Source organism: Gopherus evgoodei, chromosome 2 (genome assembly GCF_007399415.2).
Source record: "Gopherus evgoodei ecotype Sinaloan lineage chromosome 2, rGopEvg1_v1.p, whole genome shotgun sequence".
NCBI classification, from domain to species: domain Eukaryota; kingdom Metazoa; phylum Chordata; order Testudines; family Testudinidae; genus Gopherus; species Gopherus evgoodei.
In genome coordinates, this window is record NC_044323.1 from 257,959,653 (window position 1) to 257,986,707 (window position 27,055).

Here is a 27,055-nt window from a genome sequence, read left to right on the forward strand (position 1 = left end):
AATAGCTGAAGGGTTGTGCTTTGATTTTTTTTTTATTTTTCAACGTTCTGTATTTTTCTGTATAATGGCTACACTACAAACATGTTTTTATCTAATACACGGATCATTTGTTTCAGTAGAGCAGCTGGGACCTAGGTGAATCAAGCATATAGTGGGGAGTCAGGAGACCTAAACTCTAATCCCAGCTCTCCCTTAGGGTAATTATTTAGGCCTACATTTTCAGAGCTGCCCACTAGTTTTGGCTACCTCCATTGTTGAGTGCCCAATTTAAGATGCCCACAGCCTGATTTTCAGTAGTTCTGAATACCCACAACTATTTCTGAAATCAATGGGAGCAGCAGTTCCAAGCACCTCTGAAAATCAACCCTTGAGAGAATGTCTACACCAGAGCTGAAGATGTAATTTACAGCTCAGGTAAACCTACCCATGCTAGCTTTTAATGAAGCTGTCATGTTAAATAGCTGCAGCAGGGCAAGCAGTGGGATGAGCTAGCTGCTCCAAGTACGTACCTAAGGTTTCAAATGGAATCGTACTCAAGGCAGCTAGCCTGTCCTGCCACCCATGCAGCCATGTGTACACTGGTATTTTTAGCATGCTTGCTCAATGACAGCTGATGTGGGCATGTCTTCCCAAGCTAGAAATTACACCTCCCACTCCAGTGTTGAGCCCTTTTGGAGCCTGGAGGAGCAAGCACCCCAGATGGGGTAACAGATTTGGGGGGGCTACCTCTGATCTCCTCCAGGCTTCAGAGCCTGAGCTTCAGCCTGAGCTGCAACTCAAGGAAGCTAGCGTGTCCTGCCACCCATGTAGGGGGAGGGATAGCTCAGTGGTTTGAGTATTGGCCTCCTAAACCCAGGGTTGAGAGTTCAATCCTTCAGGGGGCCACTTAGGGATGTGGGGCAAAAATCAGTACTTGGTCCTGCTAGTGAAGACAGGGGCTGGACTCCATGATCTTTCAAGGTCCCTTTCAGTTCTAGGAGATAGGTATATCTCCAATTATTATTAAATTAACTTCAAAGCACTGTCTACACAGCTATTTTTAGAGTGTTAACCTGAGTCTGTCAACCCGGGTTGGGATGCTTGCTCTTGCAGGCTCCAAAATGCTGTGTAGACATGCCCTTAGTGTCTCAAGTTGAGCACCCAGAAATGGAGGCACCTAGATGTTAGTGGATGCTTTTAAAAGTGAGTTCAATTACCTCATCTGTAACGTGGGGTTAAGAATGTTTAGCCACCTTTCTAAAAAGCTCTGTCTTCTAAAGATGAAAAGTGCCATCATATGAAAGCTTACATATTATTATTACCTTCATGGTATTACCAGCTCATTGTCAGTCACAGTTAGGGTGACCAGATGTCCCAGTTTTATAGGGACAGTCCCGATATTTGGCGCTTTTTCTTATATAGACACCTATTACCCCCCCCCCCCCCACCTGTCCCGATGTTTCACATTTTCTATCTGGTCACCCTAGTCACAGTGGATGAAATCCACTGAAGTGATGGGAGTTCTGCCATTGATTTCAGGAAGGCCAGGATTTCACTCAATACCCATAACAACATGAATGAATACAAGCATTACATTTTTTTCATTATTCTACTACATATTTTTCTCTATTAGAATTATTTTTTCTTTGGTGTAACATAGTAGCATAATGATTTACAAATAAACTGTAAATCATTCTATACATATGACAATAATTGACCAAAAATTAAAGAGATTCTCTCTAGACCTAAATTAGTGCTGTAACCAGGCAACACAAATTCAGAAATTATCAGATCAACAATGGAAGTGTGATTTCCATGCTATTTAGCATTCAGTAGTGTTAGGAATGTTATGTACCTGCCTAGCCTTTCTTTAAGGGAGATGAGCTCATTTTAGATAGATAACCATCTCTGACTTTTCTTCTGATTCATCACTGACCTGAACTTCATTTGAACCTTGTTAGACACAAAACAAGCAGGATTCCTGGCCCAAGCTATAAAATATAATTAAGCCCTTTTGAAATGATGTGTAAAAGAACATTGCTCTACCCCCACTATAACCACTACCACCACCACAACCAATAAAGTTAAATCAAGCACTGCCTGTAATGGATTAAAATAATAAATGTTCCTGGATTTTAGTGTTTGAAGTACTTGAAGAAAACAGGCTCCCAACAGCCAGGGCTGCTGAATGCAGGGGGACATTTATTAATGACGAGTTCAAGGATTTGGCCTGTTTAAGATCATTACTTTCTGTTTACCAAGTGTTACATGTCTCATGTTTTTACAGAGCCCACGTGTGTCCCTATGCAATGCTGAAAAGCTCTCTTTCAGTGAAGAATTGTTAATCAGTAATGTGCAAATATTGTTCTCCTGGGGAGGAGGAACCATCATATGATTCTGTTCCATACTAATGGGAAATCCAGAGCAGTCCGTAGATTGTTAACTTAATCTCGCCTGGAAAATTGTCCCTAATTAAATGTCTCACCATTTTCTAGCTGCTGTGGTTAGTCACTATTCAATCTGGTGACTTTTACATTAACTGGAGTTTTTCCCCAATAGTTATTTGGTCCAGAACTGCTACCCCATTTTCTTTGCAGCTGTTTGTTACAGAATGACAATAGAGAATACAGCAAAACTGCTTGACCCATTTATGACATGACATATCTGAAGTTTAACAAAGGAGGAGAAAGAAATTTACTATTCATTCTAGATATAACCAATATGCATATTAAAAAATACCTTCCAATTTCTCTGGCAAATGCAAAACAGATTCTGAAGATAGACACGGTGAATGCTAGCAACCAGATTTCACTGTTTGTCATCCCCTTTATAACATATCAAAATATGGATATGAAAGTAGTTAGAAAATGCTTAGTAAATAATTCTTCTTGGGGGGGGTCAACTTTGTTGGTATAAATAAGTAATGAATACAGAAGCCTGACAAGTAACTTTATACCAACAATTCCATCTGCGTCACCTAAAAAAAGAAATAAAATCCCCACCTCCTCAAAGAGTGAGAAATATTTCCTCCTTCAGTTAAATTAATATAGAAAAGTGTGTGGTAATTAATCTTCTAAGGCCCAGATCGTCCTGAGTGTCTACAGTAGAGGAAGCTGTCTTCACAAAACTGCTACTCCCCTCCTGCTTTGAGGAGGGAGCAGTTAGGAGCTTTTTCCACCCCCAAAGCATTGGCACACCAAGTGCTACTCTCCCACACACACATACACATGCACACCCTATAAAAGTGGAAACAGAAGCAGATTGTGATTCTGACACAATCTCCTTCCCTGGTACCTCCTGGGGCAGCACAACAGTGCAGTGCCCTGTATGGCAAAGCCATGACTGACCTCAAGAATTTTTTTCCAAATATAGTCTGTCTAATGTTCAGTTCTGTTTATTTTATTGTACAAATAAATTGTCACCTGTTTGCTTTTTTAAAAAAAATGCTTCCCATATATACATCCACCAATCAAAACTCTGCTCTGAACTCTATCAGTGTGGCAGTGCAGTCAGATCAAATATCTTTCAGCTATTTCCTGGGAAACTAATGACATGCAGAAATCCAGTACGCATAGTAGAAGGGAAGAAACATCCTGTAGAGTTTTCACTTCTTTCAATACTTGGGAATTATTAAAACTGTTATCAAATTATCAATATTTTAAAATACTGTGGAATACAATGACTGTGCAATTCGTTTGAGTTATAGTCCCTTCCTTCATTTGTGACCCAGTAGGACTAAAGGAACTATATTCTCTTGTCACTTGTTGTGTATATTCTAATACCTAAAATTATCATTAATGAAAAGGGAGGTTCTTGATTTGTTTGTTTTTCTGTTGCATTTGTTAGAATTTGTCTCTGCCTTTTTACAACCATTGCAGTGATAATAGACAAGGTCAGGCTCCTTATCTGGGCCCCTTCTCTCACCCGTGCACAGCCTGATCACTGCAGAATCTTCTAATACTGATAATAGTAAATTCTCATATATTTATTTTAGCATATTTGGGTCCATATATATGACCCTGTCAAGTGTCCTTGTAGTGTCTGTGTTAGTATGAATCAAGTCAGTGACATTAAATATTTAAAGATGATATAATTGAACATCAAAAGCTTTCTCTGTCTTTAGAGGAAGTTTTCTTATACTCAGTGTTCTTTTTTAATAGTATTCATACTTTTTAATAGTCTTAACTGTTATGCAAATCAGTTTCTGGAGAGTATCTAACACATGTGTGCAGTTTTTCAAGTAGTCATAGATTATTTCCAGCTGTATAAAAAATACCTGGATATGCCCTTCTAGCATATGTCATCATAGTATAATTTTTTATAATGACATACAGAAGCCTGATTTAAATTTCATTTCACTCAGTCAGTATGGCAGTCCTTTGCAATGCTATTAAGGGTCTGAGTGGAGCCTGACAATGGAGAGTTGGCCACATTTGGTAAACATTGTCCAAAGCTAGTGGTTCACATTTATTAGTCTCCTGAAGATGTATTTTAAAAGTCATGAAACTAATTGTTCCTAGAGCTAAATTATTGCACTCACTGAAAAGTATGTTGGTGTTCAGCAAGCAATAATCCAAACAGAGCAAGTTAACTTCTGCATTTCACAACAATCGTTTATGAAGATATATTACTTCTGTATGTTGCCATATCAAGTTCACTTGAAATGGTGACCATGATTTAATCTGTTTAAACCGAAGGCAGAATTCTACACAAGATGTTTGAGAGAGATCCATGAAAGAGCTGGCTGAAAGCAGTGTGTAGGAGGGGAGCACAGAAGAGGAGAATTAGTTTTTTACTTTTCCAAGATGACTTAGTCAGAGGAAAGGAGCTTCACAAGCTCAGTTCATGGTCTGTATTTCAATATGGTGTTTAGAAATCCTAAAATAAGATCCTTGTGCATACTGATGTTACAATGGTATTTCTTCACTCCCTTTCCCTTAGAACGTGAGTACACTTCTCCCCTAATGTCAGCCTACTGGGATTTCTACGGCAGTGATATTCCAGTGAAAGAAGCGTCCCTAAAGCTCATACATCTCTTCACTCAGTTGTTTTTGCAGTTTCTACCTATCTGCCAGTCTTCATCTGTTTTCTTTAAGTACTTATTCTCTTAGTTCTCTCAAGACTGCCCTTTGTGCAAGTTTATCTGACTATTCTTTGTATTTTTTTTCATTACGTGCACATTGATTTATATAATAAGATTCATTTCTTCCCAAAGAGGTCATTTATAACTGCTGTGAAATAGGATATGATGTCTTGCCTATAAAGAGAGAAATTCTGGTTCCTTATAAGAAAAATTAAATAAAACTGTGGCCCAAGTCCCTGAAATTCCTCTAGTATTTGTAGTACGTAACCCATGCAGTTGCTTTGCACTACATAAATTACCTTGTTTGAAATTCATCAACATATCTTTTTCTTTATTAATGATTGTGTTTCAGTTTTTCACTGGGATATATATCAGTTAGATTGATTGATTCCTCTTTCCATCTATTATCATACAGATAATTACAATATTCTGTAGGCACTGAACCACATGAAGTAACTCTTCAGCATGAGTGTTTTAAAACTGTGAAAAGGTCTACAAATATTTCACATCTGCCTTCAACTCATGAATTCGGTATCAACCCTGAAGTTTCATGTTTAGTTCATTCTATTGTGCATACATTATGTATATGATATAGTCGTCTATCAGAGGAACCTAATAGTGCTGTGTGATCTCACATAACATATCAACTGCAATACTTAGGCCCAATGGAGTGAGTTAAGGATGGTGTTTCTATCTTACAACTGACCTGCAATTATTTTTAAATCGCTGAGTCAGATTCATTGCTACACTTCGGTTGCAAAGTGCTAGTCCAGCTACACAAGCACTCATAAATCCAGGTGAACTGGAAACACAAAGCAGCCAGAGCATACCAGTGAATCTGGACCAGTAAACATTGGGTTATGTGTTGAGTGGTTAGTATAATTTACATTTTATATTTTGTGAAACTGTTCTGTAATTTAAAAAACAATCTGCGTAATCCTTGTAAATCGACTCTACGTTCCAGCCAGGTTTTGTAGTGGCTTTTACATCACTGTCACATGACTGGAGCATTCTTGTCTATGGGTCAGAACAGCAGGCAAGTCTAATGGTCAGAGCAATAATAATGCCTAGTGGTTAGGACAGGAGTTGGTAGCGAAGAATCGGAGCCCAGGCTCAGAGCTGGTTAGAGGTCAGATGCCAGAGGCAAGGGTCACAGCCGAAGTCAGAGGCCAGGAATTGGAGGTGTGGGGACAGAGCTGGGTTACCTGGAATGAGGCAAGGCTGGGACCAATGTAGAAGCAGGGCTGGGAGCAAGGCTACAGGCAGGCACAGGAGCTGTCATAGCTGTGGGCGAATGCTTTGAGCAGCCACTGAATTGCTGCTGCTGCTGCTGGACTTAAGAGCTGATCTGCTAGTGCTGATTCTTCCAACCAGACAGGTGGAATAGCCCATCAGGCAGCCTACTATAGGCTAGCTGCACTTACCTGGAGACTGGCTCTGCTGTGGGCCCTGGTTCATGATAATCACCAGCATAGTGCATGCTGCAATGTGTTGCACTACAACATCTGACAATAGGTAATTCCGAATGATCAGTGGGGTAAAAGATGTAGCTAAAACATCTTACATGCTAAAAGTCTTTCTTCCCTTTGCTGTCTGGGGCACTCAACACATAACCCGACATATCATTCATATTAAGAACAAAAACAAAAAAATCCTTGAACTTTCAGGTCACTCCTGCCATATTACAAAATTGTGAGAATAATCTACACAAAAGTATATTTCTGTGTTTTAGAACCAAATATCATAAGACAAGTGCAAAAAAAAATTTTAAATCATTAAATATTTTGATTTTGGTGCTCCTTAAAATAACTAAATTAACAAAAGAACCAAAGACACTATTTTCTTGGGCTAACAGCTTTTATATTGTATACTGTATGTTGTTGTCAATCCACTGTTCTACTGAATATGCTGTGCTTATTATAAAAAACAGTAACAAAAGGAGAAGATGTAGTTTATTGATACTATAAACATACTTATTCAGGTTTACTCTCCTGTTAATTATTTAATCTTGAAAGAACCTAACCAAATTGGGCCAAATTCTTGTCTTGATGTTCACACATAAGGCCAAATCCAAGGATCCAGCACTAAGATTGAGTTATCCAGAGACAAAGTCTGATATTCTGGCCTTGTTGTAACCATTGGCAATTCTCCTGTTCACTGCGATAGGGCTAGGATTCCATCTCAAAACTTTAAGTAATAATCCCCTAGAGTGCAAAGTAATTCCATGGAGAGTACTTCCGCCCAACTGCCGAAATAGCTCTCTTTGGTCCCTGTGCACCTCTGCCACAGTAAGGTTACCATCCAGTCCTACCCTGTCTTTGCATGCCTCCTGCATTCTGCACCATATGGAACTCTGCAGAGATGGGCTCCATGCTGCCCAGAGGATGCATACCGATAGTGTGTGACCCACTCTTCTCCCATTCAAAACACACACACAGTACAATGGCACCTCTGAAGCTATGGAGTAAAGATTGGATTTTTCTAGTATTTCTACTGGAATTGACAGAAGCTGTGAACATGCATCTGAGAAAAGAATTGGGTCCATTATGTGTTTTCTTCCATAATTCAAATCACGTTCTTAAAAAACTATAGATCATTACATTATAAAATTATTCTTGGCATTATAGTTTAAAGTCTCAGGACATAGACAGATTTTTCCTGGATTTTGAAAGAGGTTCCTCAGAGAAGTTTAAACCTCCTCACATATTTAAACCAGGCATGTTTACATTGTACACAGAATAGAATTCCATTTTAATGGGATATTTCTTCTAGCAAAGGTTTGAAAATTCAAAATAGTACAGTCCTTTGAAACATCTGTATGCTGTAGGCCTCGAGTATATTTTAATCTTTCATCTTTTGTAAGTGTCAAATTTCATTAGAAAAATCAGCTATAGGCATTGTGAACTAAGAATGGTGAAATTCAGTATTCACAATGACAAATCCAAAAATGAGCAGCAAAAGAGAAAAATGTATCCTAGCCTCTAGTGTAGTGCTTTGTATCTAAATATCCTAAAGAGTAGAGAGATTTTAGGTACTGTTTGTTTTATCAAATTGTTTTCAGAGAATCACAGAAGTTTAGGGTTGAAAGAGACCTCAGGAGGTCAGCTAGTCCAACTCCCTGCTCAAAGCAGGACCAACCCCAACTAAATTATCCCAGCCAGGGCTTTGTCAAGCCAGGCCTTAAAAACCTCTAAGGATAGAGATTCCACCACCTCCCTAGGTAACCCATTCCAGTGCTTCACCACCCTCCTAGTGAAATAGTTTTTCCTAATATCCAACCTAGACCTCCCCCACTACAACTTGAGACCATTGCTCCTTGTTCTGGCATCTGCCACCACTAAAAACAGCCTAGCTCCATGCTCTTTGGAAACCCACTTCAGGTAGTTGAAGGCTGCTACACAAGGATTTTTGATTTGCACTAGGTTAAATTCACAAGAGAACTTAAATTTTTAGGTGATGTTCCTTTTCTAAAACTGTTTATTGTTAATGAGAATACATAGGTGATATTATTAATCTAACCTGTCTTTAACTTTTTAAAGGTTGTATTATACTCTGTCCACTATGAATGGTTATGATGTGATTTTTTTAGTAAACACGTTATGTATTTTGAGTTACTGTGATTATTTTGAGTTGTTGAATTCAAGCAAAAACCTTATTCCTGTTAAGAACTCTAGACTCTATCCAGGCAATATATTGTACTGAGAAATCAGAATGAAAGGAGAGAGAATAATTCAAAATGGCGATTTCCTATCAGTTTAGAATATAAGTGTAGCAGCTGTTCTTATTCTTAATATAATCTTGAAAAGATTGCATAGTTTAATGAAAATTGTCTCTATTCATAAAACTTAAAATACTCACACATGTAAAAAGTTATAACATTTTGGCAAATAGTACTTTGTAAGGAATGTGCATGAAACATACCTGCTCCATAACTAGAACTCAATCTAAACTGTATTCAAATATGTTGGAAAAGCAAAATGAAAACAAACCAAAAGCAGTGTGGCCAGATTGTGAATGCCTTAATTACATTGGTGAGGCATTTACTCTCACAAATAGTTCTACTGAAGTTAATGGAACTATGTGTGTGAATAATTGCTCACCAATAAGAGCAAAGGATTCACAATCTGGCCTTGAGACATTTCTAGAGAATATATATCTTGGGAGAACACACACACCACTAAGCTAAATGATATATTTTTCCTTTTTCTTCAGGTGTAATTCATGGATCATCATTTGTTCTTGACATAAATGATTTTCTCCTTAAAACAAGTTTAAAAGAAAGAAGCAGAGCTCTGATAGGCCCCTTCTGTTGTTCCATCAATGTGGAAGCTAAGTGGTGTAAGCACAGTGGCAATCCTGGTCCAGAGCAATCCATTCCAAAAATACATATTGACTTCAGAGGAGGGCTTATACAGGTCTGTATATGTTTTTGATGTATATGTTTGTGATGTTGTGAAGGCCAAGACTATAAGAGGGTTCAAAAAAGAACTAGATAAATTCATGGAGGATAGGTCCATCAATGGCTATTAGCCAGGATGGGCAAGGATGGTGTCCCTAGCCCAGGGGCAGCTCTACGGATTTTGCCGCCCAAGCACGCCAGGCATGCTGCCTCCGGCGGTTTGCCTGCGGAGGGTCCGCTAGTCCCGCGGCTTTGGTGGACCCGCCGCAGGCATGCCTGCGGGAGGTCCTCTGAAGCCATGGGACCAGCGGACCCTCCGCAGGCAAACCACCGGAGGCAGCCTGCCTGCCACCCTCACGGCGCCGGCAGAGTGCCCTCCGCGGCTTGCCGCCCCAAGCATGCGCTTGGCATGCTGGGGCCTGGAGCTGCCCCAGCCCTAGCCTCTGTTTGCCAGAAGCTGGGAATGGGTGACGGGATGGATCACTTGATGATTACATGTTTTGTTCATTTCCTCTGGGGAACCTGGCATTGGCCACTGTTGGAAGACAGGATACTGGGCTAGATGGACCTTTGGTCTGAACGTTAGTATGGCCGTTCTTATGTTTTTATGGTTCTGATATATAACTGAATTTGCCTTGAATTTTGATTCTCTGTCTAAACTGCACAAAAAACTTGTAAAGTTTTGCATCATGAGACAGTTCACCACATTTGAAAATTTTTACATTTTCAAAGAAGTGGGTGTTTATGCCAAACTACTGATTAGGCAAAACTGCATAGAGTATTGACAAGAACTGTTCAGGCCATTTTACTGTAGTGTAGCTGTATGTGTGTGTTCCCTTAAAAGTACTGTATCAGGTTACTAACACTTAACATTTGGGGGCCTGTTCTGTTTTGTGTGTGCATGCATGCATAATGCCTTGGGGCAGCTCTCACAAATGCACTTCAGTTTTTTTAAATATACAAAAAATTCTCAGGGGAGTAATTGATAATTGTTGTTTGTGGCAATTAACACTCAGTTTTACATGCTATCCTCCCCTTCAGTTAAATGTGTCCGTAACTTGAAAAACAGTCCAAGAAACATGGGAGTTTTTGAAATGAAGAATTCTGATTCTGTATAGCTTAAGCAAGAGGGTTGTAATATAATTAGAACAAGATACACACCTATTTACAGTAAGATTTATAAGCACCAATGTTAAAAATAAATAAACTCCAGCAGATAAACCGTTCATTAAATATTTATAAAAAAAAATGTTTGCAGAAAACTGGATCCGTTTGTAAATGTTGGTGAAATGAAAAAGGACTATATTTATAATTAATCATTCACAACAAATAATTTGACCAGCTCTAAATATAACCTCATGTATCACCATTACTAATGTGTATTATGGTAGTGCCTAAAAGTCCAAAATGATATTGGTGTCTCTGTGCTTGGTTCTGTATCTACATATAGAAAGAGAGTCCCTACCCTGAAGATCTTTCAGTCTATATAGACAAGACAGATAAAGAGTGGGAGAGAGGAATTGTTTATCCCCACTTCACAGATGAAGAACTGAGGCACAGTTAGGTTACCTATGCAGCCTTGGACAAATCACTTAATTTGTGGCAGAGCCAAGAATTAAACCAAGTCTTTTGTGTCCCAGTCCAGTGCCTTAACAACAAGACTATCCTTCCTCACTACCACACCACAGTGAGGCAAAAAAGTCTATTGCCCGTTTTGACTGTCAGGCACTCTCCTCCTCTTTGCAGTATGAGCATTATATGTTACTACTGAATCCTCCAGACCATTCCATCAGGTATCTCTGTTTTTAGTCTTTGTTTCCCTCTCCTGTATGCTTACAATTCATAGTTGTAGGTTACTTCCTGTTCAGGACCATTTGCCATTCTACTTCCACAAGGCTGTGCTTTCTCCCACAATTTATGTATGGCTGCAGAGGAAGGGAAAACATGGTTCTCAGCCAGGTTTACTGCAAGTTTTTTTAGGTCTCTTCAGACTTCCTGCTTCTGTACTCATAGTGAAAAGATCTTTTGTCTCTGGACAAGTTCACACTCTGTTCCTTCCACCCACCAACTGCAGACTTTTGACCTACCATCTGGTGGTTTCATCCTGTGATGAAATCAATAGATAAGCTTGCTTCTGTTTTTCTCTCTCTGCCTCTAGGTACACTTCTGCACTGAGAATCATTGGTGATCACCTCATTGTGTCAGACAAATAGTTGAGATACTGCATTCTAGATAGTCTACTTGTTTTTGGTGTCTTGATATTCCACTGGGTCCAACACTGGAATTCCAAGGACCAGGGCTCAATTAAATTTTGAGTGATGTGTTGTGGATTAGACCAGCTATGTCTTTAAGTTAGATGCAGAGGGGTTCTGGGAATATGTTAGGGCAATTGTTTAAAAATTACTTTGTCATCAATTTCTCAATGGTTTGTCCAAGCATGCAGGATTGCTGCAGACAACAGTGTGAATGAAGAAATGCAGCACTGCTTGGCAAGGCGAAAGGGAACGGTTCATTAATTTCTCTCTCAGCCAGGAAAGACTGATCCATTCGTTCCCCAGTGCACTCGCTGCCTGCCGAAAGCACCCAGATAGGATTAGACATATTAGTGTTCAAATACCTGGGAATACAAATCATTCATGGTTATATGATTCACCATGCAGAGCCAGTTAACATGTAACAAACATTGCAGAAATCTTTTCAACGTTTTTTTTAAATCTTGTTAATTCCCTTTTTTTCACCTCTCTGCTTTTCTCTTCCTTTCTCCTGAAAAGGTTTATGTATCTTCAGAATGTTTTAAGTCTATTTTCCTCATTTTTTTCCTACACACCTGAATGTTTTGATTAAGGATGGCCTGAACTGGAACCCTGGACATGCACCTCCCTAAAATTTGGGAACATCTAACTGAGATCTCATCCAAATTCAAACTTTGCTCAAATCAACAACAGTGCTTTCTGAAGATGGGCCCTCCCCCATGGAAGTGTAGATCTAGATACTAATCTCTCCTTTCCCCAAACTCAAAATTGTTGGGATTCAGGGTTATGGTATGTCTGTCTTTCTAAGGTATTGATACCATAGTATCTGAGCATCTCAACATTGTTATGTTTAAAATAAATTTAAAGTATATTTACCCTTATGAATCCATTATAACGAGAGTCCTGAGCTGCAAAGATTGGATCTAAGTCTGAATCTCAATTAAAACACATGGTAGCATGTACATTAAAGACAAAGAAACGAAAATCCCTACCATAATAAAACACTGCACTTAAACACACACACTGTTTCCTGCCTGGGGAGAGGATGAGAGAAAGAACAAGGAGATGGGAAGACAAGGATTTGGGTCTAGGGTTTTGACTATTATTTCATCACCTATTTTTGCCATACTGTATCTCTGCTTCCCCTATGTTCTCTCACTTTCACTACTCCTCCCTGTTTTCTCTACGCTTCTCTTCTTTCCTTTTCTCATGATGTCACTCCCACCTTATTATTCTGGGGGGTTTTTTCCATTACTGTTCTGCCACACTGATGGTTTTATGGGTGAGAAGAGAACTGGATTACCTTCCAAAGAAACCAAATAACAGGAATAAGATACTCATAACTGTTATGTGGTTTCTTGCTTGGGCAACATATCCAGATCTTTCTCTCCCAAGAAATATTGTGAAATTTACTTCATGCTGCTATTCTTTATCCTCTGTGTTAGATTTATTAGACATTTTTAATTAGCACATGCTCATGAATTGTAGGATAGTGAGGGACTACTGTGTCAATAACCGCATGATTCAGAACCCGCACTTCCCCAGGCCCAAAATAGTCTGAATCTGATTGTCTTCCAGGCTTGCTGGAGAATTGTTGGAGAGTGAAGGGGATTTGAGCTTTAAAGTTGCCTAGTTTGCTGGCAGTGAGTTATACTGAATTTTACTGCTGAACTTTTAGGGTATTATTTGTGATGTGTTTTTAAGATATGTCAAGGATGGCTGCAGACTATGGAAAGGCATATCTTGTGTGTTTGCATAAATCTAAATAATAAATAGATAAATATGAAGTAACCTCTGTTCACTGGCATCTCTCTAAGGCACACTGTTCCACATTTTCAGTTTTTACCAATTTTTACCAATAAATGACCAGTTTTTGTAATTAAAGGTGTTCTGTTTTTGCAGATTTATTAATCCACTCAATATTTTTTCAGGTACGTATTTTTGTTAAACACTAACGCTTTATATGATTGTTGAGTCCTGCAGCTCTAAGATTGAAGCAGTTCTGCAGAGTAAAGCACGAAACACACACAGTGGAGGTTGGAAAATCAAACAATGTTAATATCATGCTATGATTGGCTCACAAGGAAATGCTACCCACCTATTTCTTTGCGTCCATTTATTATGGAGCTCAATTTAAAAAATCAATCCCCCACAGATAAAGATAGATAAGGTAAAGAAAAGGTAAACGTGGAGCAAAAATGCAGATCTATGCCTGAATACCAACAAAAAAATCAATGCTTAGACATTTTCAAGAAACGTAAAGACAAGGGTGAAGAGGATTCATTGTGCTGCAAGTACTGCAGTATTGAAGTCAGTGCTCACGCGACTGAATAAAGGAGCATGTCGAAAGCAAGCAACACAGGAACTTTAAGGAAGAAAGTGAGTTTTGGGGATATACAATCAGTATCAGGCGCTTTCACCAGGGCTTTAATTAAGGAGAGGACACAGCACGATTATGTCAATGAATTTGTGAGTGCTCTTTGTTTTGCCAGACAGCCACTGTTAATTGCAGAGGGGACGACTGGTGACTTTGTGAGACAATACTTTCTTGCAGCAAAAACCCTTCCTAATGCAGACAACCTCACTTGTATGTATCTGAAATAAAATTATTTTGCTTTAGTGTCTAAACTGATGGAATGAATTGATGGAAATGTGGTGTCTAGTATGATTTTTGATGAGTCTCTTGATGTTTTGGACCATCTGATTCTTGGCCTTTAGTTTTCATATTGTTATTTCAAAACGAATAAACCTGCATTGTTTTGTGCTGATGTGATATTCATCCATTCTGCTGATAGCTGTTTTGTTGAGGCAGCAACAACTGACATGATTGAGATGTACGAACTACTTTGGGAAAATACGGCCACAACTAACACAGATTCTGCTTCCTACGTGGCTAAGTTTTCATGGCAGATTAAACTCAATCAGAAACCAGAGCCGCTATGTATTACCTGTCCTGATCATCTGATTAACATTGCACTGTCAGCTACTGTTACAGAAGAAATGAAAGACGTAAAATCTTGCATCATTGGATTTGGGGCCGTTTTCAAGCATGTGAACAAGCTAAGGCTTTGTTTTACACAGTGCAAGACAAATGCAGAGCCGACTGTCTTTTTTACCTACCCCTGTTTTGCAGCATTGGTGGATGAGCTTATACTATGCTGCCTGTCATGTAAATAATGTGTGGACTGTGTTAATGCCTCTCCTAGATCACCTTGAGTTGTTTGGTTCTAAAGTAGATACTCTGAAGAGACTGTCAAATAACCAAAATGGCTGCCTATTCTGTGCACCACGGTAATGTTCATTGCTGAAGACTTGGGATCACTGTGTGACATACAGAAAACACTGGAGTTGTCTCCGACAAGTGCCAGCACATTTGCCAATACAGACATTTACTGGATCCTGACAACCAAAATCTTAGCTGAATTGAGCACAAAAGCTGCAGGAGAAACATACGGTGAGAAAACCCAGCTGTTTCTGAATATCCTTCCAACTCTAGAACGCGAGAAAATCAAAAAAAACCATTCATGACCATGGCCTGTAATCTGAACCCCAAAGTGCTTGGTGCCAAAGATTCTTTTTGCAATGTCATCTAGGTGTTGCACCCCTTACTCAAAGTGAATTTTGCAGCAACTATGACAGTTATGCCAGAGTGTTTCAACCATTTGCCACTAAAGATGAAATTTCAAATCTGAAAGGGGAACTTACTACATACATGAACACATCTAATCATGACAATGTGAAACTGGATGTGCTCTCTTTTTAGTAAAGTCATCAAAATGCACTTCCCAACTTCAGCAAAGTGGCACAGCAAACTTTGAGTGTACCTCCTAAGGGTAACACACTTGGAGCTAGGGTTAGGGTTACTATAGATAGAGCTTCCCACCCTAGGGTTAGAGTTCCTATAGGCAGGGTGCCCCGCCCTAGGGTTAGGGGTCCTATGGGTTGGGCACTTGGAACTAGGCTTAGGGTTCCTATGGGTAAGGCGCCCCGCCCTAGGGTTAGGGTTCCTATGGATTGGGCACTTGGAGCTCGGGTTAGGGTTCCTATGGGTAGGGCACCGTGCCCAAGGGTTAGGGTTCCTATGGGTAGGGCACTTGGAGCTAGGGTTAGGGTTTTTATGGGTAGGGCCCCCAGCCCCAGGGTTAGGGTTCCTAAAGGTGGGGCACTTGGAGCTAGGGTTCGGGTTCCTATGGGTAGGGCGCCCCGTCCTAGGGTTAAGGTTCCTAAGGGTAGGGCACTTGGAGCAAGGGTTAGGGTTCCTATGGGTAGGGCACTTGGAGCTAGGATTATGGGCCCTATGATTACGGCACCCCGCTCTAGAGTTAGGGTTCCTAACTTGGGGCCGGCTTTAGCCCAATTCCACCAATTTCCCCGAATCGGGCCCCACATTTAAGAGGGCCCCGTGCCCAGTGAGAATCTCTTCACGGCTAGAGGCACCTTTTTAATTTTTACTCACCTGGCGGTGCTCCAGGTCTTTGGCAGTACTTAGGCCGTGGATCCTTCGCTTATTCTAGGTCTTCGGTGGCACTCGGTGGCGGGTCCTTCAGTGCCGCCGAAGATCTGGAGTGAGTGAAGGACCTGCTGCCAAAGTGCCGCCGAAGACTCGGAGCACCACCCGGTGAGCACAAGCCCCACGTGTTTTTTTTACATTTTTTTTTTTCTGGGTCTTCCCTGCCAAGGCCCCGTCGAAACTATTTGAATTGGGCCCCGCACTTCCTAAAGCCAGCCCTAACCCCTTCGATTTATTGATGCAGATTGCTTATTTTCAAAGTTGGACTACCTCCAAGACAGCAAGAGGCTCAACATGAGTGAGGATATTTTGAAGAAAATTATGTGAGTGTATGCAAACCAGGATTTCTGGAAAAACTACTATCTTTGAAAAACAAAAAATAGCTTTGTACATTTAAAAAAAAAACAAAAAAAACCCTTTAAATTATACTGCAGTAAAATGTGTTTATTATGAAAGCTTTTTTGTTTTTCTTTTTTCCATTTTTCTTATTTAATTTTTTAACCATTTTTCATACTCGTTTTAATGTTTGGAAAATAAACACTGAAAAATTCCCAGAATTTTTTTTTTTTTACAAATAAAAACTGAAAATGTGGAACATTAAATATATATAAGGAGGGTTCATCTTATTCTCTGCACTGTTCCTTCCTAATTTCCTTCTCTTGTCCACCAATTTTAAGTATAATGAAAAAATATAAATGTAGTTGAAGGTTTAAGAAAACCCATAAAAACACTAACTAAAAGATCTACCATGGAAACTTATTGCCAAACATACATATAACTCGAAGACAATTTCAATGAACCAGACTTAATGTTCTCCAAAGAATCACCTTCCTAAGAGCCCCATTTTATAACACTATGCTCTGAACAATTGAAACATTAAAATTACTTTCCTCATAAGCTTATCCAAAAACCTGACTCAGTGGGACTACTCCCAGCACTAAGCAATATGCCCCACAGTAAGTGAAGAGCAGGCCTTTAGATTCTAAACACTTCGCTCAGTGCCTGTCTATTTTATATATATGTGAGATGCATAGTGTGCTTAGAGTAATAAATAATAATAAATGCATTCCTTAGACTTGAGTAAAAGACAAATTTGTCAAAAGGCATGCTAGAATCTTTTTGCCATTTAGCAGGTTTGCAGAAAGTTACAGTATATGAAGAGTATGTAGCAAAAAAAGATGTATGTTTTTATTTTTATTTATTGATTTATTTACTTATTTTTTTACTTTGTTTAAAATAATTACGTATTTTAAAGCAACATTTTTGTCATCTGTTTTGTTTTTTTTCTTTTCTTTATATTTTAATCAGGTCTTCTGGGGTCAAGAACATTTGAATTGTTTAGTTCTTCTCCATGAACTTCTGCAAGGGTACCTTACTGAACAAGGCAAAATGGAGACACTGATCTCTGATCAAACAAACCAGACTCAGTCTCCTATGGAAAGGAATCAGACCTCAAAAACTGAACATACCTTAGATGATCTGAGAACAGGCCTGTTCCAGTACATACAAGATGCAGGTAGGAAGATTATTATATTTTATTTTAAATTACAAAGTTCAGTAGTAACCTTTTAAAGATCACTTACCTATGACAAAGTTCTTTACCTTTTTTGGTAAAGCAATTGAAAACATCTGTTGCATCAATGTCTTTTTGATTTCTTTCCATTTAGCTGCAATCTTTTAAAAGTCAGGGAAATTGCTTTTTTATTTTCTCTCCTTTTGATCCTAAGAGATTTGTTTTTAAATATTTTGTCTCGTAAACCAGCCTGTTCCTCTTTAGAAATTACATAACAAATTATAGCTTTCTTTCATTTGACAGAAGCGCAGAAACTGCCGAGTGCCTATGAAGTTGTGTTTTACAATGAAACTGAGGATAGTCCAGGAATAATGTTATGGAGATATCCAGAACCCAGAGTGCTTACCCTTGTAAGAATAACTCCTGTTCCTTTTAATACAACTGAAGATCCAGATATTAGTACTGCAAACCTTGGAGATGTTCTTCAGGTTAGTAATTGGGAATTCCTACTTTCATTAGCAAAAGAGAAGGCTGTTATTATGAAGTTTATTCATTGTTTTAGAAATTGCTGTTAGTAGAAGTTGTGCATAAAACAAACAACAGGGGCCTAATGAAGTCAATGGGAGGTGAATTTTGCAGCTTGAACACATTGCTAATTTAAAATGAATCAAACAGTGTTTCCTACCATTTACCTGTGAAGGCTTTTCCACAGCATCATAAACTACAGCAAACCTCAGCAGTTCTGGTTTTACCATCTTCTTGCTGTGGGAGGCTGATAAGTGCAGTCCAATCCTATTGCCCCAGTCCATGGATCTCCTCTTCAGGAGCACTGTCTGACTCCCTCTGCTCAGCTGGAGTGTGTATGTATACCCTAGTAGTGTTCCTGCATCTGCCAACTGCATTGCTCTTTCATTATTTAGTAGGTCTGTTGTTCCCCAAAATACATTATTAAGAATTTTGTACTCTCTACTGTAATCCATCTTTATTATTTCCCTTATTCCCTGGATTTCTGTATAGATATTTATTCAACTGTGAATTCATTAATATTTTTAATTCTTACTTTTCACTTCTTTCTGCAGGCCATCTTCCGTATCTTTCAGGTCTGCTTATTATTCAGCTTTGAAATAGTATTGCAAATTATATTAAATAAAATGTCCCCCTCCTTTGCAAGTTAGTGAGAGGTATTAAATTTTATTTTTTTATTTTATAACTGTAATGGAAGAGTTTCTGTTTTACGAATTGAATTATGCACCAGTATGCATTAACTTATGGATCAGGTTAATTTCCCACAGAAATATGATATACTATCATTATACTGCACGAAGTGTTAGTGAGATCATTTAGGTGTCCTGCTAATTTCTTTGCCCTCTAGACAGGCAAGTTTCAACTCCCTTAAACTGTATGAAGGTTAAGAACTAAATTGAACAAATCAACTAAGCTTGGCCTGAGGTCTCATCAAAGATCAAAATAGTGTTATCATGCACTATCCTGAGGACTCCGTTCAATCCATGTGAAAACCTGCAAATTGCAGACCTTAAAGACTATATTTTCAAAGCAATGTGCAACAAGTCTGCTGCATAAACCCCATTATAGTTAACAGGCTTTGTGGGCAAAATTCCACATGTACCACTTTAAAAATTTAGCCCTATATAGTAATGTAGGTTCTCCATTGAGTACGTCAGTGTGGTTCCCACTGTAGTTGTGCTTATCCCTCATGCATGCAAGACTGGAGGTTTTTTGAAAAGCAGTGTCTGTTGGGGCTGTATATGTAACCCACACATTTTTAAACTGGATGTGGTATTCTGTCCCATCTAGTGGCACTGAGACCACTTAAAGAGAAAAAATGAGTCTGCTCTGCAGCCTTAAGTCCCTGGTTTGATCCCACCCACTGACGCCCAGGGTCTGTCGACGTTAGAAGTCGGGGCTCGTCCAGGGCCGCCCAGAGGATTCAGGCAACCTGAGGTCTTCGGCGGTGGGGGGTGCCCCCGCCATCGAATTGTCACCAAAGACCCGGCTCTTTGGTAGCAGGTCCCAGGAAGGGATAGCTCAGTGGTTTGAGCATTGGCCTGCTAAACCCAGGGTTGTGAGTTCAATCCTTGAGGAGGCCTTTTAGGGATCTGGGGCAAAAATCTGTCTGGGGATTGGTCCTGCTTTGAGTAGGGGGTTGTACTAGATGACCTCCTGAGGTCCCTTCCAGCCCTGCTATTCTATGATTCTATTCTAGGGAGTGAAAGACACTGCTCCAGGGGCTCCAAAAAACTCTTGTGGGGGTCTGGGGCCCACTACCTCACTTGGTGGCCCTGGGATCTTCCTGGATTTCAACTGGGAAGACTGAAGCTCGGGACATGCTTCCTCAGCTAGGAGAAGTATGTAACCCACACACTTACTGGGTGTGGTGTTCTGTCCCATCTAGTGGCATTGAGACCACTTAAAGAGAGAGATAAAATGAGTGTGCTCTACAGCCTTAGCTAACAGCAAGTTGGCTTTTAGTTCATGTGGTAGAGGTTCATTCATTAAGCTCCAGAGGTCCCCGGTTCGATCCCACCTGCCGATGACCAGGGTCTGTCAGAGTTACACATATACACTCTGTGCCGTCTCATGTTCCCATATAAGGGCAAGGTGTCTGCAGCCCTCCCTCAGTTCAACCCACTAGTTCTTAGCTTTTGCTAAACTTTTATAGATCTTTGGGAAAATCTTCAGAACTACTTCTCATCTTCTGCATTGACTGCCATGAACTGTTTCCATCCATTTGAACCAAACTGGTTAGAACACTTGTACAGCATCCTTTGACATGTCAAGATTTAAGCCCTGTCCATCCTGCGATGGACTAATCCCTCTAGAAGAAGGAAATAACAGGTTTCTCTCCTGTGTGGGGACATCTCCTATATCGAGCAGATTCTCTGCCAGTTTATCATTCTCCATCTTCTGGGACACTCCATGAAGGTGTCATCAGACCCTGAGATCAGTTCTCAAGCTGTGCTTTCAGACAACCAGCTTCATTTAGCACCCCATCTAGCAGAAAAGCAACACCAAAGACAAGTACAGAGAAGATGGCACTGCTACCCAGTTCCAGTACCAATATTGATACCATCAGTACCAAAGCTGTTCTCAGCAGTCGAAAATGGTGCACCTCTTCTGGCATTTACAGCTGGCTCCAAAAAGAGCCACTCCAAACAGAAGCAGAGATTCCAGACTCAGTGTCCTCCCATAAGGACAGATACTGTATGGTCGCTGAAGATAAATCTATCATGTACCTCATAGCATCGAGAGTTGGGGGAAAGGAGTAGCTTACAGTGCAGCAGACTCCTCCAGCATGAACCCCTGCTCTGATGATGCACCCATCAGTGTTCATGCCCACCAGGGAGGATGAGCCCAGAGGACCAAGATCACCATTGGTACCGGCAAACCTACTTGCACCAGTAAAGACTCAGATACTGAGAATGCAGTATATTTTGGCACTACAGAGGAGGTCTACTCCTCCTCACCATCACTGTGACATACATTCTTCCCAACATCCAGTAGAGACCCGCCTTCTCTGAGGTCAGTGATAAATACCATAGAGATACCTAACACCTTACCCTACAGGACTCAGCCACCACCCGTCCATCAGGAATAACCCTGAACTGACCAATAACCAACAAGCCAGCTTTATTCCTACAGCATGACACCATGGCCCTACTGGGTTACCAGGCAGCCCACTAACTCAGGCATCAAGAAGCTGATTTTCACCACACTCAAAGAAGAGGAAAAGACTACCCTCCAGTCAGCATTCCTCGCTGGATCACCTATGCCACAGTACCAGGAAGTACCTATGCCAGATCCAGGGACAGAGCAGCACCAGCCACCTGTATTACCACCATAGGACCTTTCATCTTTGTGACTTGATGAAATGATATCGACACTCGATGACTTTAAAGTGTTCCAGGAACTCCTTGCAATGATTGTCGAGACATTGGGATTTGAAACATCAGTCATATTGAAGAAATCCATAAGCTATGTGATGTCGGTCAGCTTCTTGTCCTGCTGCAAAATGGTGAGAAGTGGTACCAGACAACTGCCACAGGATTTGAGTGCTTCTACACCCACATCAGCCTGGGCTCCTTAGTTGTGTCAATAGTACAATAAAAGTTAAAGTCGAGTAAAAGTAGCCACAAGGACAAGGACCCCAAAAGGCTTGACCTATTGTGAGAAAGCCGCACTCCATTGCTTCCCTGCAGGGGCTAATGGCCAGTCCTTCCTGGCCAAATATTATCAGGACATGGTGAAAGTGGTTGAACAGAAGAAAGGACTGTACCGCCCATAGTTCCAGGGCATTGATATGCATTCTGGACTCTCAAGATGTCCACACTCCTTGAGTTGGTCCCGGTAATGGAGTGTATATCCCCAGAGAGCACAAGGTGGCTTTTGAATCCTTCAGTGAGTACAGAGCACAGTCTGTCCTCTGGCTGAACAGCTCTGAGCCCTTGATCATGGTCTGTGTCTTTCTCAGGATGCTGGATGCCTGGGGCCATAATGCTTCCAAGCAAACAGCAAATGTGTCATGTATTGCTCCAGAGGAGCCTTACGCTACAGCTCCCAGGGTGATAGTCTCCTCCTTACTTGGTCAGACCAGTTCAACTATGCCTTTCCTCCGCTGCCACTTCTACCACGAGTACTAGACAAGATCCAGCAGGATAGTACAACAGTCATCCTGATTGCCCCTTTCTGGCCCAGACAGTTCTGGTTCCCCAACATCCTGTGCATGTCATCTCTCCTGCCGATTACCTTCCTGACATTCCCTGAGCTCCTAAACCAGTGCAAGGGCAAGATCAAACACCTCAATGTACAACCACTCCACTTCACAGAGTAGTATATGGATAGGCATCATTCCTAGAACATGCATGCTCCTCAGCTATATGAGGCATTCTGTCTAATAGCAGAAAGAACTCTACTAGAAAATGTTACCTAGCTAAATGGCAATGCTTCTTGTCCTGGTCACAGCAAAGAGGCGTTCAGTCCAAAGCTACGGATATTCCTCTCATCCTAGACTATATCCTACCTTTGAAGACATTGGGTCTATCCCTCAGCTCATTGTGAGTCCACTTAGTGGTGGTCAGTGCACACCATCCACCTGATCAGGGCTACTCCATTTTCACACATCCACTAACCAACAGATTCAGAAGATTGTGCCCCATTGGGACCTGAATCTTGTTCTTTTGGTACTAACCAGGCTCTCCCTTTGAGCCTTTAGCTACTTGCTCCATGCCCCTCCTCACCATGAAAATTGCCCTTGTAGCTATCACATCAGCAACAAGGGTCAGTGAGCTGGAAGCAATGACAGCAGACCCTCCATATATGGTGTTCCATAAAGATAAAGCTTCTTTACACCTATACCCCAAATTTTATCCCTAAAATAGTTTTGGAATTTCACCTTAACCAAAACTGCATGCATCTGCAGAAGAATGTAGGCTCCACTCCCACGATGTTCAACAAGCTTTGGCCTTTTACCTGCAGAGAACAAGACCAATCAGGAAGTCTCCGAGACTGTTTGTCGCTATAGCAGAAAGAGTAAGAGGGCATGCCATCACCACTCAGAGAATTTCCAAATGGATACACTGCTCTACAGCCAAAATGCTTCTGAAATAAATGTAGTCCAACTTTACTAATTCTGGGTCACTGAGAATGAAAATGATGCTTAAAATTGTTGATTGGCTCTAGTTTTCAAGATATCCTATTGGGTCAGTATATACGACCCTTGACTTGGGAATGGCGGTGGATAAGTGAGTTATAAAGGGAAGGGATCTCAATTTAAACCAGAAATGACTAAAATACATCTTTGACTGGATCTATGAATAAATCTATGACTGGGTTTGGACAGTACTTGCTTTTTAGCAAAACAATGAATGATGCAATTTGAAGCTAGTATTGCGTCATACATAATATGAATTGCATCATGTTATTCCTAGAAGTCATGGATGATGCAATCATAACGAAGCTTACATCACTCTGCTGAACAAATTGCCCTATATCAGATCTAGAAATCATACAGTGTCGTGCTCTCTTATTTGTCAGTGTTTGATTTTGCAAAGGGACACATTTCTGTTTAGCCAAAGTGAGCAGAGATGCCTCGTACTTGTGTGAACAGTGCAGATAACTTCTGCTATGCTTGTGGTGAAGTGACTTTTGCATCACAAAAGCGCAGTATAACCACTATGGTTAAGAAAGCCTATCACCTTTATTTTGGCTGCAAAATTGGAGATCAGGACAAGAGGTGGGCCCCACACATATGCTGCAACACCTGTGCAACAAATCTTTGCCAGTGGTTGAACAGGAAAAGGAAATCTATGCCTTTTGCAGTGCCAATGATTTGGAGAGAGCCAACAAATCATACCAGCAGTTGTTACTTCTGCATGGTGCCTCCAGTTGGGAAAGGTGTGTCAAAGAAGAAAAAGTGGACTGTGCATTATCCAAACATTCCATCAGCTATACGCCCAGTACCCCACGAAGAAGGACTGCCGGTTCCTGATGCACCAGAATCATTCTCACTTGAGTCAGAGCAGGAAGAGGAAGAGGATGAAACTTCTGGTCCTGAACCATCAATGTCACAGGACCCACATTTTCTTCCATCCTCCTCCTCTGAACCACACCTCATAACACAAGGTGAACTGAATGACCTTGTCAGGGATTTGGAACTACCCAAGAGTAAGGCAGATCTGTTGGGCTCCAGACTACAGCAGTGGAATCTCCTGGCAGGCTATCAGGGCAAATGGGGCCCATCAATGCTTGCAGACTATTGCTGGACAGTGACAAGAGATGCTCCATTTAATGAATACAAGAGACAAGTCAAGAAGCGCCGAGTGGACACTGAATAGGACTAAACTATGTACATAATAGTTTTTTGCCTTTTGTTTCATAATAAATTTTATTGATATAACCCTTTTGCTGATTTTTAAAGTATTACATAAACAGGACAGGTGAAATATCATGTAAAGCAACCATGAACACATGAAAAAACCTAGGTTTACAATTTATGATTAAAACTCTACTATCTACACAATATACATAGACATAAAATGTAAAAACTTAAATATCTTAGAAACAGTCGCCAATCAGTTGTTTTAATTGTCATATTTGAATTCAGCACATCAAAATATATAATAAATATCACATTTTATCTCTGAAGCAGACGACTTCTCAAAAATTGTAGACCAGTGATATCCAGCAGCATTCTATTCTGCTGTCAGCTCTCAAACCTCCCTCCCCCTACAGATGTAAGAGTTCACTCCACTAGAGCCCAAGCAATAACCATAGTGTGTCTTCACGACGTATCCCTCCTTGACATTTGTAAAGCGGCAATGTGGAGTTCCATTCACGTTTGCAAGGCATTATGCCCTGGTTCAGGCCTGGGCTGCCGATGCCTCCTTTGGGACAGAGGTTCTCTGCTGAGCCCTACCATCTTCATCCTTGCATCCTCCTACTACTTAGGTACTGCTTGTCAATCACCCACAATGGATTACCATATACTTCTGGGGCAATTCTGCATGCAAATTAATAAGCCGTGCATATTTTTAATTTTTTGCGCAGAAAACAGCTGTAGTTCTGCCTTTTGCTCACCAGAGGGCTCTGTGGGAATAGAACAGAGCAGCAGTACCCAGCCAGCTAGGGAAGAGAAATAGTCTGCCTTCTTCCATTACCTGTTGGGCCAAGTCAGGTGACAGGGGCTATGGGGAGACAGACAGCGTGGGGCTGCTGGAGGGTCACAGACGGGCTCATAAAGGCTAGTGTGGGAGGACAGACTGCGGCAGGGGCTGAATGGGAATGGAGGTGCAGGGTCACATGGGGACAGAGGATAGGGTGCAGAACCACACAGGAACAGGGGATGTCTGAGTGGGGGTGGAGGGACACATGTGGACAGGGGTAGATGTACCTAGCTGAATGGGAGAGGCTAGGAATAAAGGGAAAATAAAAGAAAAAAAATTATTTTAATTCACTTGTGGTGAAACACTACAAAGGCTTCAGCATATTTGTGAACAAGGTAATTATGATTAGCATATTTAGAAAGGGAACCAAAAAAGTTGTAAATATAATAATGATACAAAAGTGCATAGAAATCATATTGCAGCTTTCCCAGTAGGGAACATATCTTGAAATACTATGTGGTCCCATACTGTAACCAGCTGTGATACCAGTAAGGACTCAGTTCTATACTGTCAGATAAATTCAGTGTAAGGTTCACGTGTGTAATTTCACTTATATTTAACATTTAAAATTTTCCAGTTGTATGTTCATCTTTTAAAGTAAATCATTGTGACATTTCATCTGGCTTTCTGGCTCTACTTAACTCTTTTAAGGCACATCTTTTTAATCATCATGAATAAATGTTGGAAGCCTCTTTGTTTCTATAACTTCTTCAGATTATTAGAATTTATGAAAACTTCACTGTAAACAGACCTTTGTTAGATATCAGAATTCATTACATGCTGGCTGCAATTTGACTGTAACCTCAGGGTAGACTAACTGCTTCAGAGCAATAAGAACTGATCTGAACCGTGATGTGTGTCTCAAATCAAATTTTAATGTAGGTTCAAAAATATTCCAATAGCTTGTTTTCTCACTTTTATTCCATTGTAGCCTGATCTATAGATTATGTACAAGAACCCTCAGTTATCACTTTGAGGTTTGACAGGTTCTTGTCCGAAGATCAGGCCCAGTATTATTAAAATTACTGTGTAGTTTGGAACCCCCAATTTGCACAGTTGCAACACTCATACTATAGGAACTTTCCTATGTTTACAAATAATTTATTAATACATCTAGCACAGTCACAAACACTAACTCAGTAAGGTAGATAGAGAGAATAAGAAAGTACATCTGAACAGCCATACTCACACCATCCCTTCCAGAACAACCTGAAATGTTAGCCATTATCTTCCTCATCACCATCATCTTCCTCATCTTCACCAGTGGCCATCATTCTGGCACCTCCCAAGAGCTACATCTCTCTCTCTCCTCCTGGGATACCACTTTTATAATATGTTATGCTGATGTTACCATGTCTAATGCATATTCAGTAGGGTTTTCTCCCCTCTTCCTTATTTGTATTTCCTTGCCTTATTAATGTTGAGGTATCCTTCTTCTATAGGTTAGTATATTAATAATTTCAACCTATCATATATGTCAATTCGTTGCCATGGCACTCTTGTGGTTGGATGTTTTTTCCAAAAACTTTCACAAGCTAGTGTTAGCTCATGTTTCTGTGGTTCATTGATGTCATTATGGACAAAATTCCCCCTTACACTATTTCTAGTTCCCAAAAATTTAGGGATTATCATTGGGCCGT

The 27,055-nt window shown here is 40.4% G+C and overlaps 1 protein-coding gene across 5 annotated transcripts in view; it reads left to right on the forward strand.

Annotated features, from left to right (window-relative positions):
* The window catches only part of VPS13B (vacuolar protein sorting 13 homolog B), a 928,813-nt gene that overhangs the window by 782,272 nt on the left and 119,486 nt on the right, over window positions 1-27,055 (forward strand). For all 5 annotated transcript variants that reach the window (XM_030553556.1, XM_030553553.1, XM_030553555.1 and 2 more), the window contains 3 exons: window positions 9,275-9,477; window positions 17,532-17,739; window positions 18,040-18,224. In XM_030553556.1, the coding sequence (XP_030409416.1) occupies window positions 9,275-9,477; window positions 17,532-17,739; window positions 18,040-18,224 (596 nt within the window). The remainder of the gene's footprint in view (window positions 1-9,274; window positions 9,478-17,531; window positions 17,740-18,039; window positions 18,225-27,055) is intronic.